General features: G+C 53.1%; 1 protein-coding gene across 1 annotated transcript in view; it reads right to left on the bottom strand.

Annotated features, from left to right (window-relative positions):
• Nucleotides 1–5040: 5040 nt before the first annotated feature.
• ZDHHC14 (zinc finger, DHHC-type containing 14) overlaps nt 5041–18244 on the bottom strand; it is a 183956-nt gene continuing 170752 nt past the window's right edge. Inside the window, exons 5-9 of the mRNA XM_014545040.1 lie at nt 14638–14686; nt 7727–7829; nt 6747–6856; nt 5587–5903; nt 5041–5147 (exon numbers count right to left, since the gene is read on the bottom strand). Coding sequence (XP_014400526.1) covers nt 5041–5147; nt 5587–5903; nt 6747–6856; nt 7727–7829; nt 14638–14686 — 686 coding nt within the window. The remainder of the gene's footprint in view (nt 5148–5586; nt 5904–6746; nt 6857–7726; nt 7830–14637; nt 14687–18244) is intronic.

Here is an 18244-nt window from a genome sequence, read left to right as displayed (position 1 = left end):
AGGGGCAGGGGGAGGGCAGGGTGCGAGAGAAAGAGAAACCCGTTAGTGACACCTCAGTCAGCAGGGCAGGGAGCGTGTGCAGTAGCCAGTTTCACTTGGAGACACCCAGCACGTGGTAAACCCCAACACCCGGCACCTGGGAAAGCTGCTCCAGCTCACAGCCCCCACAGGTGCCCAGGGAGTAGGGGGCAGCCTCGGCCTGCCATGCTCCTGGCCCTGGTTCACAGAAAAGACCTCACTTCAAACAATCCCACCCATGCATCATAGGACTGTCCACTGGAAACATATAATCTTATTAACCAACTAGAGGCCCAGTTCACGAATTTGTGCACGGGTGGGGTCCCTTGGCCTGGCCGGCCGTCAGGGCCAATTGGGGCCGATCAGGGCCAGCCGGTGGGAGGGACTGCAGGAGGTTGGCTGGCTGCAGGAGGTTGCCTGTGGGAGCACACTGACCACCAGAGGGCAGCTCCTGTGCTGAGTGTCTGGCCCCTGGTGGTCAGTGCACGTCATAGACCTGGGTCCACTCCTGCACACACCCAGGGGCGCTTCCCGTGGCCACACTGATGACTCGTTAAAACTGTAACAAATCTGCGTTCAGCCTCATGGCCAGGACCCTAATGAAAAGCTCTCTGGTTTCCCGGGGGAAAACTTAAGGACTTAAAAATGTGAAAATAAAAATGTAGCCTAAAGCATTTCATTAAAAGTATCCATCCGTGGGCACAATTACTGGAACCACGGATCTAAGTCTCAAAATCCTGCGTGCATTCCATAACTTTGGAAACGGTTTGCCCTTCAACTGATTTCCGCTAGAAGACCACGCCCCCGGGGGCCTGGGGCCAGGCGCCTCCCGCAGCAGCGCCCACAGGAGGCGCCTGCTGGCTCCAGACCGGCCGCCGGGATGGACACCATGATTCTATTAGACTCCGACCAAGGACAGTGCAACAACTGCCCAGCAGGGTTTATCATCCTCGTCATATTAACTTTGCACGTTCTGAACATCTCCTTCTCGGAAGAAACTCAATGATTAGGGAATATGTGAATTTTTTGAAAGGTCAGAGCTTTTCCTCGTTTTGCACAACCTTCATGGTTGTAAATCCCATTGGAGAAGTTCGAGGGAGAAAATGGCCAACACTTCAGGGTTCCTGTGGCGACGGCCCAGGGAAAGGTGTCCTTATGCCTCGTCCTTCCTACCTCTGCGTCTCATTCTTACTTGCCCATTTCTTGTTGATCTTTCCACTTGACGGCTTTCCCTCGGTCCCACCGATTCTCTTCTCTTTCCCGCCCACCTGTGTACTTTCCCTCCCACTTCTCTTTTTCTTCTCTTCCCACCCCTCTCTCCTCTCACTTTGATCTTTTTATATCCATTCCCCTCCTTTCCTGGCGTTTCCTGTCTTCATCCAGTAGAGGGAGACATCACTGCTCAACAGTTTCTCCCAAGTCACCCAGCTCGGCAGGATTTATTTCTATCCCAGAAGCCATTGGGAGTATTTTAATGTATCCAACCAGTTATATACTCTGGGGAAATAACAAGCCCCAGGATATTGGACAACGACAATTCATTACTCTGAACAGGAAACCGAGAAACTCGTGTTTTCATTCCAAAACAACCCCTTTACAAGTTCCTGTTTATCATATATAGGGTTGAACCACATAAAATCGCCCTTTCTTTTGGTCAAAAATCACCCCCATGCTGAGTCCTGACAGAACAGAAGTGGGATCACTCGTGAGCCTGTTTATGAAAAGCGCCCCCTGTTGGCAGCGTAACACGGATCCGTCTACGCGCCAGAGCGCTGGCCGGACCTGCAGGAAGTCACTGTGGTGGCCGCCGATTTACTGCCCCAACGCAGCATGTTTTACTTGCAGAGAGATTTATGGCTTCGGGTGCTCAAATGTTACAATTCAGAAGCACCCCAGAGATCATTTACTTTCTGTTTCTGCAGATTTTCAAATAAAATCGCTCATGTTGGAAGACGTTTCATTTTACCCTGACTTCGTGTCTGCGGTGACCCTCAGACACAGACTACATGCGCGCGCTTTCTAGGTAGTCTTTATACACATTAAGAATGAATGAGATTACTTACTTAGTTTGCTCCAATTCTGTCAAAGTATTAATGCTGGGCATTGTTCATTTCTGCCTGCCTATGGCGCTGTGTTCTGGGTCTCATGAATGCTCACTTACAGTTATAAAAACACCACAAACTTTAAAACCTACCTAAAATGTAGGCTGGGAGGAGAGCTTCCTTTTTGTTCTTCTATTAACATTACCATTTAAATCTGCTTAAGTTGTACTGTTCTACAATATTTGATTTTTCAGATTACGCACGGAGAGTTCTCTTGATTTACTAGTTGAGTAAATCATCCCACTGCTAGGTTTAGCCTTGTTTTGATACTGGATTAAGGGGATTTAGAAATCAGGTTAAGTAAATATATCAAATGATCTTCTAAAAAAACAAAAAGAAATCCCAACAACTAGGAACTATCTTTGTGGTTAGCACGTGATCCCAAAGGAACTTTGTAGCTACATAAACTGTGACCCGGACGCTATTCGCAACTTAAAATTAGGTTGCTAATCACCTTGAACTTTAATTTTAAGTTGACAATAGGTTTAAACATAAACTATGACCCAGGTGCTAGACAGAACTGAGACTGACCATCAAATGAGATACACTAAGAACTGGACCACGAGTGAGGTCACCACTGTGTACACATGCGCAGAACTTCAATACGGGGTAACAATGAGAGCCAATCGTGGGGAGAACAGGTGCTCAGGTGGCACTGAGGGGTCTGGAATTTCACAGGTGCTCACACGACAGAGGCTCTCCTGGCTACATGCACCATTTCAATGCTTTAGAGGCCACCTAGGTGCTTCCCTGTACTTTCCTCCTTGGGCCTCTGTTGTAGAGGGATGGCTGCTTAGGCATCACATACCTATCCCCAACCACAAATCTGAGAGATGGTAAGTTAACAGTGCACTGTCCTGTTTTGAGGAAATAAATAAGACCTCAGTGTTGGCTTGGATGCCAGGGCTCTCTAATTAGATTTGCCTAACCTTTCTATGCCGCACTATCATTGTGCTTCTCTAAGACCTAAAGCCTTTACTTCTCATTCCTAAAATAGCACCTATTTCCCCAGAAGCGCTTTTCCTATCATCCAGGAAGTACCTTTCGGATCTGGACTTTGGTCCTAAAATAAAATAATGTGTTCATTTCCTTCCTCTGCTAAATCGAATGCCTCCCAATGTCCCTCCTTCAAGGAAAGGTCTGGCTAGAGCGCTCATGCCCCAAGGCTATGCAGCATTATTATCCGCAGAGTGGGTAACAAAATTGTGCGTCTGGGCTTGTGGCAATGCCGGCTGCAACGCGTCCTCCAATCACAGAGACAGGCTTCTGTTCAAGGGATGATGCATAACCGATACTGGACTAGCATCCCTCTGTATATGGCGGGGAGGGGTGTATAAAACTGCCCCCAATAAGTGAGATAAACGATTTCCCATAAGGCAAACAGACAAAGGGAGACTGCAATCCTGAGAGAAGGGAACTCACAAGGCGAGGCCCACAGTCAGCCAGCTCTTCTGTTGGGGAAACATCCCCAACCAGGACGCCGGCTCAGGTCTGAGCAGGGCCCAGCAGCTCTGCGGAGTGGGGCAGCTGGGTCACAGGGCAGGCCCTGGAGAAGAGGATGCTGTGCAGAGAGAGGGGGAACCAGCAGTCCTCGTGGGGTCCCCCACGCGGCTGTGGCCACAGGCTCTGGTACACATGTGCAGTCTCCCCCCTGCAGAGGCTGACAAGACAGCAGCTGCAGTGGGGCTGAGAGAGGGACACAGATACTAGAGGGCGAAAGAAGTAGTGCTGGGGGCCACTGACCTCATGAACACGGCCAACACCTTGCTAACAGCCCTGCGATCCAGCGAGGGCCTAGGGAAGCTGTGCCTTAGGAGCAAGAATCATGCCCTACAGTGAGACCCTGGAAAGTTCAAGGTGATTAGCGAGTAGCTGAACTGCTTGCTAGAATGAGAATCAACAGCCTTCTAACGAAGATAACAAAATCCAGAGTCTCTACACTATTGTCCAAAATACGCAGTATTCAACACACTGTCAACAGACTTTCAGAGACAGGAAAATGTGATCTGGAGTCCAGAAAAAAAGCGGTCACCGGACATCAAACCCACGACAGCCCGATGTCCTTATCAGGTAACGACCTTAAGCTTCCCACCCCTGGCTCTTCCCCTCACCCAGTTACTTCCATTGTTGCCCAGTTGCTCAGAGTGGATACAATTGAGCTGGCTGGTCTTGCAGCCCATGGCTATGAGGGAAATAATAATAAAAGAATAACAGCTAATCCTTACACAGTACTTATCGGTGCTGGGCAAGATGTTAAGTGCTTTGCGTACATCAACTCACTCCTCATAGAAACCCTGGATGAAATAGTCCCCTGGACGAAAATTCTGAGAGGTTAAGTGACTTGTCAAGGTCACTCCTCTAGTAAGTGACAACCCTCTGGCTCTTCACACATGTAGTCCCCCTCCCGGCTTTGAGGGGGGCCGAGGGAAGGCCTGTTTAAGCCTGTGTCTGGCACTGGGAGGATGTCGCTGCACACCCGTCTGTCACGGCTGGAACTTCCGGTCCAGGGCGGTGCTGTATACCGGCTCCAGAGTGACCCCTGCGATTTTAACGTTTCTCTCTGACAGTGTCGTTCCTAAGGGCCACTTGTGTGGGCGAGTGCAGACAGAACAAAATGTCCTGGATCGCATGGGGGGGCGTGGCAAGGACTGATGTGTACACACTTTCTTCCAAAGAAGAGGAATCATTAGCAAAGCAAAGCAAAGCAAAACAACACAACACAAACGAAACACCACTCCCGACAAACAAACCTAGCAAGGCTGCTGGGGCTGGGCCTTGCCTCCCTGTCTGTATACACAGTGGACGGAGGCCACGGGCCGAGCGTCTCCCTGAGCCCCAGTGGCCGGAGGCTGCGCCTTCCCCTCCCAGTTCTCTGTGCTCAGAAGCCAGGGCCCAGGGGCCTCAGGCCTGGAAAGGCCTGTCAATCACGGGAGCTCTGCTGTGGGTGACTCAGGGCCACGGAGGGCAACAGCGTCACGAGGCCCCATGCCCGGTCCCTTTCAGAAACACGGAACTTCTTCAGGGAATCTGGTCCAGATAAAGCTGGGATTCCCGGTGCCCGCAGAAAGCCCCCCCGCCCTGCCCCCAAGTCTGCCACCCAGAAACAAAGCCCGCCTTTCCATGCGCGGCCACACCTGCAGCCCCTTGGAGAGACTCCCTCAGCCTTCGCTGGGAGAGAATGAACTCTGGTCTGATTATTCGCACTCAAGTCTAAGATTTGGCTGAAAGTGAGGAACTGGCAGTGCCATCCATGGCACACTAAAGGGGGGTGGGATCAGAACAGACTGAGCAGAGGGACAGAATGGGGCCTGGGCGCCCTCCAGCCACCCAGCCCTGCCGAGGGCAGCTGGATCCCGTCCCCCAATGACACTGTGGCCTGTGCAAGGGGACTTTCCATCACCAGGTGCCACAAGCTGTTTCTGGAAGAGATGTTGTGTGTCCTTCTCCTTCACAACCCCTAACACACCTGTCACTCGGCGGCCACAACCCCTTCCCCTTGCCCAAGCCCCCCAGTCCCTGGTGTCCAGGAAGCTTTGAAGGTGCGCCTGGTCTAGGGGCGCCCAGTCTAGGGGTGCCCAGTTTAGGAGCGCCTGGTCTAGGGGCGCCTGGTGTAACTGGGTTAGCGAGCACAGAAGCGTAAGAGAACCCTTCCAGGGTGTTGCCCTGCAGGCAGCTCCTACCATGTCGCTCTGCGAGGCGGTGGCTCCGTACGTGGCCAGCCCGTTGGAGGGCGCGGCTGGCTGAGGCGTGTCAGGCTGGACGTACCCTCTTCTGTCAATGAGGCTACAAGAGAGAACACAGCAGAACAGGAGGAGAGTGAGTAGAAAGCTGAAGACGCCATCAACACTGTTTATTTCTACTTGGGGGGTCCCTCTTTCTGTGCAGGGAGCTGAGTGTGGGTCTGCAGCTGTCCCTGGGAAACGGGAACCCCCCCCCCCCCACCCCCCATGAGCACATTGTCACACCGCGTAGGAATGTCTTAGAGGCAACTCCAGTGCACGGTCCTGGGCACACAGCTACTGCCACTGTTAACGTCATTGTTATATCATCACCACAACCGCCACTGCTTCAGGCCGCACGCATCGGCCTCTAACTATTTTGGCACTGACCTTCTATACAGCTCACTCTTAACTCAGTTCTAGAGGTTTTCTAATTGCTTCCTGCATCGTGTCCTGGTTCCCTTGCTGTGCTGACAGCTCCCTGCTCCCCACTGACCCACAACAATAATTCATGAGGTCACATGCCTCAGTTTCCCTATTTGACCCTGAGGGGATTTTCCCCAAACCTGACACAAATTCATTGGAAGAACCAAGAAGGTGTCAAGTGCAACACAACAAACAGCCAGGTCTCTATTTCACTGAGGCCGTGCCCCCGTGGCACCAGAGGACGGTGTGGCCTAATCCACCCGCAGCGGCCACATCTCTTCCCCAGTGGGGCCTGTGCTCCCTCATCTTAGGCGTGTTCTAGGGCGTGTGCTAAGGCGTGTTCTAGGGCCTGTGCTAGGGCGTGTGCTAAGGCGTGTTCTAGGGCTTGTGCTAGGGTGTGTGCTAAGGCATGTTCTAGGGCGTGTGCTAAGGCGTGTGTTTTCGGAGTCTGGTGAGGAGCACCCTGCTTTCTGAACCTCACCTTGGAGAGACGGGCCCACACAGCGCAACACAGCAGTTCGTGAAGATGTTTCCGTAGCTGTAGGGGTTGTAATTTTCTTTACCTCTTTTATTTGACCAAGATCCTTTAATCTGAAAGAAGACAGTAACACAGCATCCTTCACACCAATGCCACAGTTTGAGCGACTAGACCACGAGAAGTCCATGGGAACGCAAATCATCTTCCCTCCGTCTTCGGCAGGGGGATGGAGATGCTGCTCTCAAGGGAAACTGGCATTTGTGCCCAACTTGGGAATACCCCCAAACAGCAGGTCAGATTAGGGAGAACGTATTCTCTGGGGACGAGCTCTTATTTCTGCTACGTATCGCCAGAGGCCGCTCACATGAGCCACGCGATCCGGTCACGCTCACATTCAGTGCTAAAATAGCCACCAAGTGAACGGCAGCGGGAGGGGTACCGTGGCCCCTGATTGCCAGTTTAGAGCCCGTCTGAATTTGGGCTCAAGGTGTTGCCAAAGTAACTGTGCAGATTCTAATAGTCACAGTTACCAAATTAAATAACTGTTCATATTCTTGCATCTCATCGGTGCTGGTTTTCTCGAGCCTCTACGGCAAGTGGAGCGATTCAGAGACATGGACTGATACTTAGAGCAGAGAGGAAAATGAAGAAGCATTTTCCAACAGAACGTGTCTTGTTTTGCTGCCCCCTCTCCATCCGCATGAAGTAGAGGCAGGTAACCCTGCGCAAAGGTTAAACTTTGGGTCTGGCCAATCCCCAGAGCTGACGTGGAGACGTTAGCTAGGAGGCAGGCCCCACGTTCACCTGCGATGCCACCTGGCCCGTCTCTCCTTGGGCTTGGTGGCGAGGGGCTCACATAACCACTGAAGAGGAACAGGACAGACCCTGGCTCCTAACCTCTTCTTTCCCTCCCGGCCCCCTCCCCACCACCTTGGTTCCCGAACACAAAAGCACAGCGCCAGCCCCGCGTTGAAGGAACTCACGTCTTCATTGGTCGTCTGGTTGGAGCTGATGAGATACGTGTGGAACCCCAGGAGCCCGACGATGGACCAGACGGAGAAGAAGCACACCACGGCCTCCAGCACGGTGACCGAGTCAAGGACGGGAACTGGGGGATGGAGCTCTCGAGTGCCCGGGGGCTGCAGTGGCTGGAGGCGTGGACGGGACACCACGGACACTCACTTAGGCCTCGAGCGTCTATCTAGCCTCCCCTGGTGAGCTCCCTACCTGGAGGGGCACCTGGGACAGGCCCTCCCCCACATTCTCCCGCCGCCTGCACAGTAAATGACGGATGGGCTCCCTGCACGCGACCTGCTGCCTTCTCCACGGCCTCGGACTGTCCTCCCTGCCTGACCTCCTCGCCTTTTCCTGGTGACTCACACTGTGAAGCCACCGACAGCTGCACCGGAAAGCGAGCGGCTGGAGCTGGCAGCGGCCCCCGCCTTCGCCTTCGAGGGAAGAACTCCACATTGAACATCACTTCAAGCACAGACTCTCATTTTGGCTACTGAGCGCCGAGGGCTGTGGTGCCAACAGGTTTCTCCCTGACCTGAGGGCGAGGCTGTGGGGGACTTGTCTCGGGGTGACCATGGGTGGCTGTACCGGGTGGGGTTGTCCTCAGGGCTCTCTCCCTGGGCAGCCCTCCCACACCTGGGTGCTGCCTGCTCCCACCTGTGCGTGGGCTTCTCAACCAGCGGGGGCATTTCGCAGACTGGCTCGGGGTGAGGGTCACTTTATTTGGGGACGCTCCCCCCGCCCCTCAGCCAGGCCTGACACAGAAGGCTGGGAGCCCTGGAGGCTCACCGGTGTTGGGTGACGGGCAGATCCGCAGGTGTTACAGCCACAGCAGGAGGAGGCTGTGTTCTTCAACAGAACAGATCATCGCCAAGGGTGGGGCAACGTGAAAAGACTAGAGGATTTTTCTGTCCCACAAATGTTTATAAAATTCTATTTACAAGATACAGATGTTTCTCGGGGGAAAAATAATTCTCACAGGCCTGGGAGTTTCAGTCTGTACCATGCATCCCCAATAATGAATCACAGGCCAGAGAAAAGAAATACTCAGGCTTCCTGATGCTCCCACATGTGGAAGCCACAGGTCGTACTGTGACAGAACCACTGATTTTCTTCAGGATTGGAGGTAATTCCCCTTTAGACCAGAGACATGCATACACTCCCCAGGACAGCGCCATGATCTGCCACGTCACAGTGACTGCGTGCCCGCCAGGGACGGGCTGCCTGGGGAACAGGAGAAATGAGGGGTCCAGCCTGCTAACCCACTGTCAGCATCAGGACACGCCGCTGGGCTGCTCCGAGAGGTGGACAGCGCTTCCCTTCTCCAAGGTCTGAACCTCGAAGCTGGGAGTTCACAGAGAGGCAGCCCTGAGTCAGGAGGACCTTTCGGGGGGAGTGTCCCCGGGCGGGCTGGCCGAGGGGGACAGGCGGGTCCTCTGGAGTCTAGACTGCCAGCACACGATGTCCCGGTGGCCCCGCTGCCCTCACGGAGGAAGGAGGAGAGGAAAACCCAGGTGGTGTTTTGGAAAAGCAGATAGACGTGGCTGGTAAGGCGTAAACATGCACAGGTAGGAGGGTCAGCGGGGGAATAGAGAGATGCAGAGAGGTGGACCCCTCCCCATCCATGTTTGTCTGCTTTTCCCTGGGCAGCCCGGCAACCCCTTCCTTTCTCCCAGGGCTGCCTCGGTGGCAAATGGTTACGGTGGGAGGTCTGGTGTGCACCTGGGGACACGTGGACAGTGGCCTATGTGCCGAAGATGGTCTCATTCTCACTGCCTTCCGACAGGTCACTCTCGCAGGTGCCTCTTCTAACCCCATCGGACACCCAAGAGGGGCAGGCTGAGGGGCAGCCTGCTGGGAGCCATGCCCCCATGTGTGAAAGCAGAGGCGGAGTGGACGCCAGGGACAGCGAGGAGGCCAGGGGCCGGCAGCCGGGAAACTGGGTGTCCAGGGAGGTGACGCTGGCAAGGAATTTGCAGAGGCTGGCGGTAAAGCCAAGAGACAGACACATGAAACCAGCCAAGAAATGGTCACGGGTGGAAAAGAGAGAATAAAAAAAGGAAGCAAAGACTTTTCACCGAACAACACGTGACGAGCTGACCTCAGAAGTGCTCCGTGTCCCCAGAAGTTTACTTCCAGGGCGGCCGACGGCCATGCCCAATACACACAACATTCCTGTGTGCGAACCATGGGAAACTTCGAGTGGGGGTGAGGGACAGCGGCGAGGGTGGCTGCCGCCCAGATCCTGTCCCTTTGCAAAGTCGCCTCTATCGCCACCCCACAGGCAGGCACTGTTTTCCGGTGGATGTGGAACTTTAAAGGTTTAGCGCAACAACAAAATATGCAGCTTTCTATATTAGTATCTCGTGCCTTAGAAACGTTTTATAAATAGCAGAAGGCAGTCTCCCCATCAGCTCACTGCGGTGTCAAAATGACACGATGCAAGGTGGGGTGTAGACCGCGGCCCCCTCCAGCTCCTCCCACAGCTGCTCTGAAGGGAAATCACCACCTTTCCTGCCCATGGCTGGCATCACGGTCACGTGCCAGGTGCCGGCCAAAGGCCTCACAGGGACGCACTTAACCCTCAGATCAACCCAGTGAGCAGCACAATTCCCACCTGACACCGAGGGAAACTGAGGCAGGAAGCAGTTAAGAATTTGGTTAAGCAACAGCAGAGCTAGGCTTTGAACCCTGGGTGTGGCTCCTCTAGTGCGACGCCCTGTGGGCTGGCTCCTCTCTTCGTTCTTGCTGGGGCAGGCGGCTTCGGCTCCCCGTCCCCCCTCTGCTGGGGAGTCCCTGTCAGGGTCCTGAACCGGCGGCCTCTGCAGGAGCCGGCCCCGCACACTCACCCTGACTGCGGCACCGACACCTGACGACACACCTGCTCCCTGACCCTCACAGACGCTGTCTATGCCAGAATAAGAATGATATGAATTTCTCTGAAATGTATAAAAACCCATGGACTGATTTTTAAAAAAAGAGAAATGAGAGGAAACGTGCCAACTCAGAAAAAATGCACACAAACAACAAACGCATTTTTCTTATAACTTCAGGCGGCTTACAAACTCCCCCGACGCAGGTCCACGGACACACACTGACCCCACGGGAAGATGTCCTGGTTTGTTCTAACCCTTTCATCTTACAGACTGGAAGCTGAGGCTCAGAGTCCTCAAGCCTCTTAGAAGAGCTCACAGAGCAGTTCACGGTGAAACAGCTAGAACGTGGTCTCCCAGACTTCTGGGGGAGAGAGAACCTCCCAAGGCCACCAACAAAGACACACTGACCAGCGGCCCCGGAGGGTCCGTCCTACCCATCACACGTACATCCTCACTAATGAGCAGGACTTCGTGTTCTTCTAAGCACATCACGACCCGGTAGAACTAAAGCATGCTCTTCTGGAATACACTTTCATGAGGCAGCAACACAACTCACCACTTCTCAACAGCGTCACTCCACACACAGGGGCATTCTCCTCCAAAGCAAGTATTTCCACAGGAAACAACCGCCAGGACAGGGGGCCGTTGTCAGTCACCACTGCCCGGGGGACAGGGGTTGGTGACACACATGAAATATTAGAGGGCTTTTTAATGAAAAAGCCCAGCCCCTCACTTTTAAACATGGACATGCTCCTGAAATCCTCCTCTGCTTCCAGAAAGAATAAGGAAGACGAGGGCTGGGAGCGGCGCCCAGACCACTCACCCTCCTGCTCTGCCCCTCGGGCACGGGCAGCTCTGCCGTCGAATTTGCCTGACCCTCGCTCTCGCCTCTCATTTTCTCTGGGAGAGCGATGGGGGTTTTGTCAGACTCTTTTGTGTTGGCTGAGGAGCTGCCTGGGATATTTTGGCTTCGGTGTTAGGTCACATTTTTCCAGGCAGGAGCCCAGCATGACAGTGGGTCAGGAGATGCCACAAAACCAGTGGGACCGAATCAGCAGGAGCAAAGCTACAAGGATAATAATCCCTGTAAACTGTGCTGGTTCAGTCTTCATGGGGCCTCTGTTACCATTTTCAACTTGAACTCAGGGAAGGGAAGATAGATCTATCTATCTATCTATCTATCTATCTATCTATCTATCTATCTATCTATCATCTTCTTATGTGTCTGTGTGTATAAACATACATTTTTACCCATCCTTTTTTGTCTCTCATCCTGTCTCTCCTGAATTAACAGAAAGGGCAGAACAGGGGAGGGAGGTCAGCGATGTAGACTCAGAAGTGACCGGGCACCTAGTCAGCTGCATGAAGGCCTGAGGGGCAGACAGAACAAGGGCCTCCCCAAGGATGCCCAATCCCTGGCACCTGAGAACACATTACCTACCAGTCAAAAGGGGGTTCGTGGATTGTAGGTATGGACCTTGAGATGGGAGGTTACCCAGAATGATGAGGGCGGGGCCCGTCTGCAAAGGCAGGGAGGTTCTGGCTGAGGTCAGAGCGATAGCAGAAGGGAAGGAAGGAGAGATTCAAGGTGTGAGAGGGACCTGATCCGCTGTTGCTGGCTTTGCAGAGAAAAGGAGCCGTGAGTCAGGGAATGCATCAAGGAATGGGGACCTGTCCTGTTCCCCAGCAATTCAGCCAGCCCCCGCGTGAGTCTGGGAGAGACGCTCCCAGGGCCTTCAGGTAAGAGTCCAGGTTGGACAACACCTGGATTTCAGCCTGTGGGACCCGGAGCAGGATCCAGCCGAGCCCACTGGACTCTGACCTGCAGGGCTGTGTGACAATACATTCATGCTGCTTAAGCCTCGAAACTGTGGCTCTGTTACCGCAGCCACAGGAAGCTCACACAGCCAGCAGTGCTGCGAGGGGCCTGTCATGCACTCAGGGCAGGTCGAGGCCACCAGGCTCCTGAAGGTGAGGCCCGGCTTAGGAAACAGCCTCGAGGGACGGCATCAGGCTGAGGGGAGGGTCCGAAGTGCGATGTGGCAACACCGGAAAGACAGTGGCTGAGGTTCTGTGAGTTTTCACACCGGGCCATGGGGAAGCTCTTCACCTCCGCCTGAGAATGATCTTCCGAGAGAAAATAAGCTAAAATTTTGCTCTGGACCAAATAGGAGCATTCCCTCCCCCACACCCCACGTGAATAGTTTCTGCAGCAAAGTCGGCCGATACATCGCCACTCTTTCCTTCCTTCCTTCCGTCTGCAGCATCTGCCTCTTCCCCTCGTGGGGCACGCACTGCACTGGACTCTGCAGGCTCTGAGCACAGCCAGACCGTGAGCAGCAGACGTGAGCTCTGGCGGGAGGCCTGGCAGAGCTGCCCGCCGCAGCAGGCGCCTCCTTGCGATCACTCCTCGCACGCACGTGAGCAATGCTTTGGCACCGGGCATGCACACATACATCCCAAAGAGTTGATTTTGTTGGCGTAGCACTGTCTAGTACGGAGTGGTTGACCACTGTAACCAACAGCCACACATTTAGGGGCTTCAAGCAAAGCCTAAAGCAAAGAACTGAGACACAAAAGGGTTTGAAGAAATGAGCGAACCTCGTAACTGGCTGTGATGGAGCAGGAGGTAAAGTACATACGGGTCATCTGTACGGCCCAGAGGAAGGCCAAACTCACCCCAGACAGAATCCAGACAGAGGCTCACGGGGTCCCCTCTGGTGGCCGCCCACAGAGACACCCATAAAGATTCTGTAGGGACGCAGCCACACATTTAGGGGCTTAAAGCAAAGCCTAAAGCAAAGAACTGAGACACAAAAGGGTTTGAAGAAATGAGCGAACCTCATAACTGGCTGTGATGGAGCAGGAGGTAAAGCTGTTACCCGTCTAGGACTTGCTACCGGTCTTTCCTTACGACTCACCCCAGGACGGTGAGGTGGTGAGATCCTCCCTGGGTGGGGAGGTGTGCAGTGGACGGCACACACCCCTCCCAACAAGCCCAGCCACACAGCTGCGCTGCTCAGTGGGGGGGTGTGTCTGCAGATGCCCACGACAACCACATGGAGCAGCGGGCAGCCCGAAGGCCCCGGGAGCGGAGCAGCTGAGCTCCCTCAGTCTCCCCCACAGTGAGGAGTCCCTGTCACTGACGTCAGTCTGCCCCAGACTGAGACGTATGCAGGTGATGTGTACGTCATCTCAGTAAAGTTCTTTTCTTAAGAATTCTCTACCACGAGATGAAGACTCCTGGGAATATCGGGGAGTTCAAGTCCAGGCCACCTAGTTACCTGGGCCCAGACGGAGCGGTCAGTGGGCTGGCTGGCGGGGGCCACACCAGTGAGTGGAAAACCTCAGTGGACAGGAGAGTGGGAGCCCACGCAGGAACTTAATGGGTGAACATCTGCCTTTCACGAAGTTGAAAATACTATGGTACATGCCCATATATACTGAGAGGATGGGACTCACCCACATGACTTGGGAGTGACCATCTTTGGTCCAGCCAGGGCTGTGAAAGGTGTTCCGTTTCTGAAAGTACATACGGGTCATCTGTATGGCCCAGAGGAAGGCCAAACTGACCCCAGACAGAATCCAGACAGAGGCTCACAGGGTCCCCTCTGGTGGCCGCCCACAGGGACACCCATAAAGATGCTGCAGGGACCACCCGCTGATCAGAACGAAGCCCGTTTGTAGCTTGCAGCCTCACTTTTCCCCAAACCAACCTGATGTAACCCAATCGTGGGGGTTCCTGGGGTGAGCAAGATGCACACTTGCTTTCTAGCTAAAGAGCACGTCAACCAAAACTGGGCGCAATGCGCCACTCGGAGCTGGAGCATTCGGACGCCATTCCTCATGCAGGTGGACGTCAGGGAGTTCTCCGGGAGCTTTACGGGACAAAAAGAATACGATTGCCGGGAAGACAAGCCAAGGCACGGGGTGAAGGGTAACCGAGGAGGTCGGTCCAACGCGTAACGCCTGAGCCTTTCACACACCACACCCACAAAGGATATCTGGCGGGACTGTCCTTAATCGCATTAAGGAATCCTGTTTGCTGTGAACCTGGGGGAACAAAACCAACATTTAGTATTAAGACCAACACTTAGTATTCAAACATTCACCTCCAGAAAAACAGCCTTCATGCGGAGCTCTCTCATCTGCACGGAAATAATCGGTGTCTCAGGATCAATGCAATAACTGTATCGTGTATGTGCTGCGGCACCAGGGCACGGAGCCTGGATGGCGATGCCACTGAAGTTACTCAACAGGAAAATGGCAGATTCACGAGAGGCAACAGCTGCAGGATGATTTTTTCAGTCAAAGCAGATGGATGTCTGCATCCTCGCCCATAAATTGTAGTTCTGATGACTCCTTTGTTCCCCTCATTTTAATAGGAAAACAGAATACTGCATGGGATTTTTTTTCTCTTCTTTCATGAAAGACTGTTTTCCCAGGGTTTGTTAACTCCTGACCCTGGAGGTCGTAGGAATGAGGCTACGTATAAAATACGTCTTTCTCTGCGCCCAGAGTACACACACGCATAACGCTGAAGTCTACTACTGGCTCCTTTTGGGTTTAAGACGTGTTAATGTTAGCTGTCTGTGCCAGAAAACATTTTTTCTAAGGGCTCGAGTGAAGATGCATCTGACGAGAGGCAATCTTTAGTTTATAAATTGACATTATGGTTTCTGTGACTCACAGCCCATAGGAGGAACTGTGGCTTTTCCACTGTGGGGGTGATGTGGGTCCCTGGTGTACTGCGCAGAGCCCTGTGTTTGGGGACATGGTGTGGCTCCGGGACAGCCATGAGATGACCAGGGAGGACTGACAGAACAGGATGGTCCTATGCATTCCTGCGGCACACGGGGCTGGCGTGGCTGCAGCGTGGGAGTTGCAGGCAGGGTCCCAGGCCCCGCCGTGTGCGTGGAAACCTGTCCAGCGATGGGAAGGCTGTGAGTGGACGGCTCCACGTTCTTCCTCGAGTTCCCATTCCCTCTGTGCGTCCTCCCTCCTCTGTGCGTCCTCCCTCCTCTCTGCGCCCACTGGCCACCTCAAGGCATGAGGAAGTGCCTCGTGAACTAGGATGCCAGCCCGTGGGAGAGCTAACAAGGAAGACTTGGGGCTCCTCTTCCATCCCTGCTAGGGCCATAGGGCAAAACCCGCAGGAGGACATGGCAGGTCTTCGAGCAAACACAACCTTGAGCAAGATGAGACCCGAAGCAATGATTTCTCTGTCCCTCCTGGACCCAATGTGTATCACTTTCCCAAACTCTCCTTCTGTGAGAATTCCAGACCTCGCCTTGTCAGGGATCTGCGATAACAGATCCTCACCCCACTGTACCCTCCCAGCCCCGTCCCCCATGACCTGGCAGGGAGAACTTGGGTGACAGCTCCCCAGCTGCAATCTTAGGCGGTCGTGGGGGCTAAGATCAAGCCAAATGGGGGTGGGGTGGGGGTGTTGGGGTGCAGAGCAAGAGGAGAGGAAAAGCATTATTTGCGTTTGTACAATCCATTCGGGTAACTTGTGGACAGATCCGTTCCAAGTGCTTTTTGTGTGGAGACTGGATTAACAATACACAAGCATGAAGCCACAGCAAAACTGTTTTCTGAGCTCGGGTGAGTGAAGTGTAAAGGAGGTGACAGTGAAATGTACATCACAACCCGCTGTGGTCAGGTGGTCAGGCGGGGCCTCCGTGTGTGTGTGTGTGTGTGTGTGTGTGTGTGTGTGTTCCCAGAATTATTTGTGTGTGTGGCTGAGCAAATAAAAACGGGCCCTTATTATCCAGAATGTCAGGGCAAGGCCATACATACAATGTGATCATATATATAGGAAAGCATTTTGAGGCTACTAAAGATGACAGGAAAATGTAATGTTTAGCCTTAGCTGGTTTTGCTCAGCGGTTGGAGCGTTGGCCCATGGACTGAAGGGTCCTGGGTTTGATTCTGGTCAAGGGCACGTACCTTGGTTGCAGGCTCTATCTACGGCCCCTAGAGGGCAACCAATCGATGTGTCTCTCTCACATCGATGTTTCTCTCTCTCTCTGCCTCCCCCCTTCCCTTCTACTCTATCTAAACATCAGTGGAAAAAATATTCTCGGAGGAGGATTAACAAAAAAATGTAAAGTTTAAACACGGTTTTGTAGTGTCATAGAAAGTGTGCTGGAGCAGCACATAACTCTCCACAGGTGTGTACGCAATCGCGTCTTCTCTCTGATTCTTTGGGCTGTTTTCACAGACAGGATCCCGGCTGCTTCTGCCATTATCCGGCTGAAAACTGCAGAGCCACATTGGCATCCCCGCAGGCCGCGTGGGGGTGGCCTGAACGAATGTCACCCCTGTTCTTGCAGCCCCGCCAAGTGACGGCATGGCGCTCAGGCATATGTTACAAATCCGTGTCACCTTCAGATGGAGGGATTTCAGTAAGAAAAAATGGGAACTAGGATTTAAAATGCTGTTGAAATTTTGGGGTCCTCCATTTAATGTCCAAAATTGACCAATATCTAAAAAGAACTAATGTGAGTCCGACTGGCATGGTTCAGCAGTTGAGCGTTGACCTATGAACCAGGAGGTCATGATCGATTCCGGGTTGCGGGCTCGATCCCCAGTGTGGGGTGTGCAGGAGGCAGCCGATCCATGATTCTCTCTCATCACTGATGTTTCCATCTCTTTCTCCCTCTCCCTTCCTCTCTGATATCAATAAAAATATATTTAAAAAGAAAAAGAAAAAGAACTAATGTGAAACTTTCTTACCATCCTCTTCCCTGGGCCCATACAGGCCCACACAGGCCCACACGGCCCCCTGGAGAGAAGGGAGGAAACAGTTCTGGCTGCAGCCTCAGTGCACCCCCTTTGTGGTTTGAGAGCTGCTGCTTGGGAAGAAAGTGAGGCATGTACTCAGATACCTTCTAGAACATTCCAGAAAGAGGCTCTGTACTTGCTAATGGGTGGCTGTCCTTCAGGAATGCGGACAAGAGGCCCCGCTGGTCTTTAATGTTGCTAATGGCACTGTAATGGGAGTTTAAAGGCTTAAATTTATAGTTCAAAGCCAATTAACTTCCTTCTCATCACTGCCTATTGTAGGAAAGTAAAAGGCCAAGAGACAAAAGAAACAGTTACGGCCTTCAGAATGGGGAATGAAAAATGCCGTTTGCTTAGGCAAATACATATATCAAAGTTCTTTACATCCAAATCTCATTTTAATCAGGTTGCTTCCTTTCAATGCCCGCCGTAGCTTCCTCATGTTCCAGCAGATAACTGAACATCTTCTCCAGTGTGTGCCTTTAACAGGTAGCTCTGTGCGCAAGAAAACCCAGGCTTATCCCCAGACACCTTTTTCTAGGGAGGTGACTGCTCTGCTTAAGTAGACATCACATTAAAAAATTAAAAAGCCTGGTAATTAGTGCAGCACAATATCCTTTGAGAAAATGTGGGGGTGATTCTTCCAGGGGACCCCCTAGCGGACGAGAAAGTGCAGTCACTGAGGTGGGAATAGGGGCAAGTATCAAGGAAAAAGTGGGGAGCCTGCCCCAGGTGTGACCAGGCAGCTGCCCCTGGAAGGATGGGGGATGGGGAGTGGAAGGAGGGGCTGAGGTGGGAGGGAGGAAAGCAGAAGCAAATGGC

Source organism: Myotis brandtii, unplaced genomic scaffold, assembly GCF_000412655.1.
Source record: "Myotis brandtii unplaced genomic scaffold, ASM41265v1 scaffold395, whole genome shotgun sequence".
In the NCBI taxonomy this organism is placed as follows: domain Eukaryota; kingdom Metazoa; phylum Chordata; class Mammalia; order Chiroptera; family Vespertilionidae; genus Myotis; species Myotis brandtii.
Note: the sequence above shows the minus strand (reverse complement) of the source record. Positions and strands in the feature narration are given on the sequence as shown.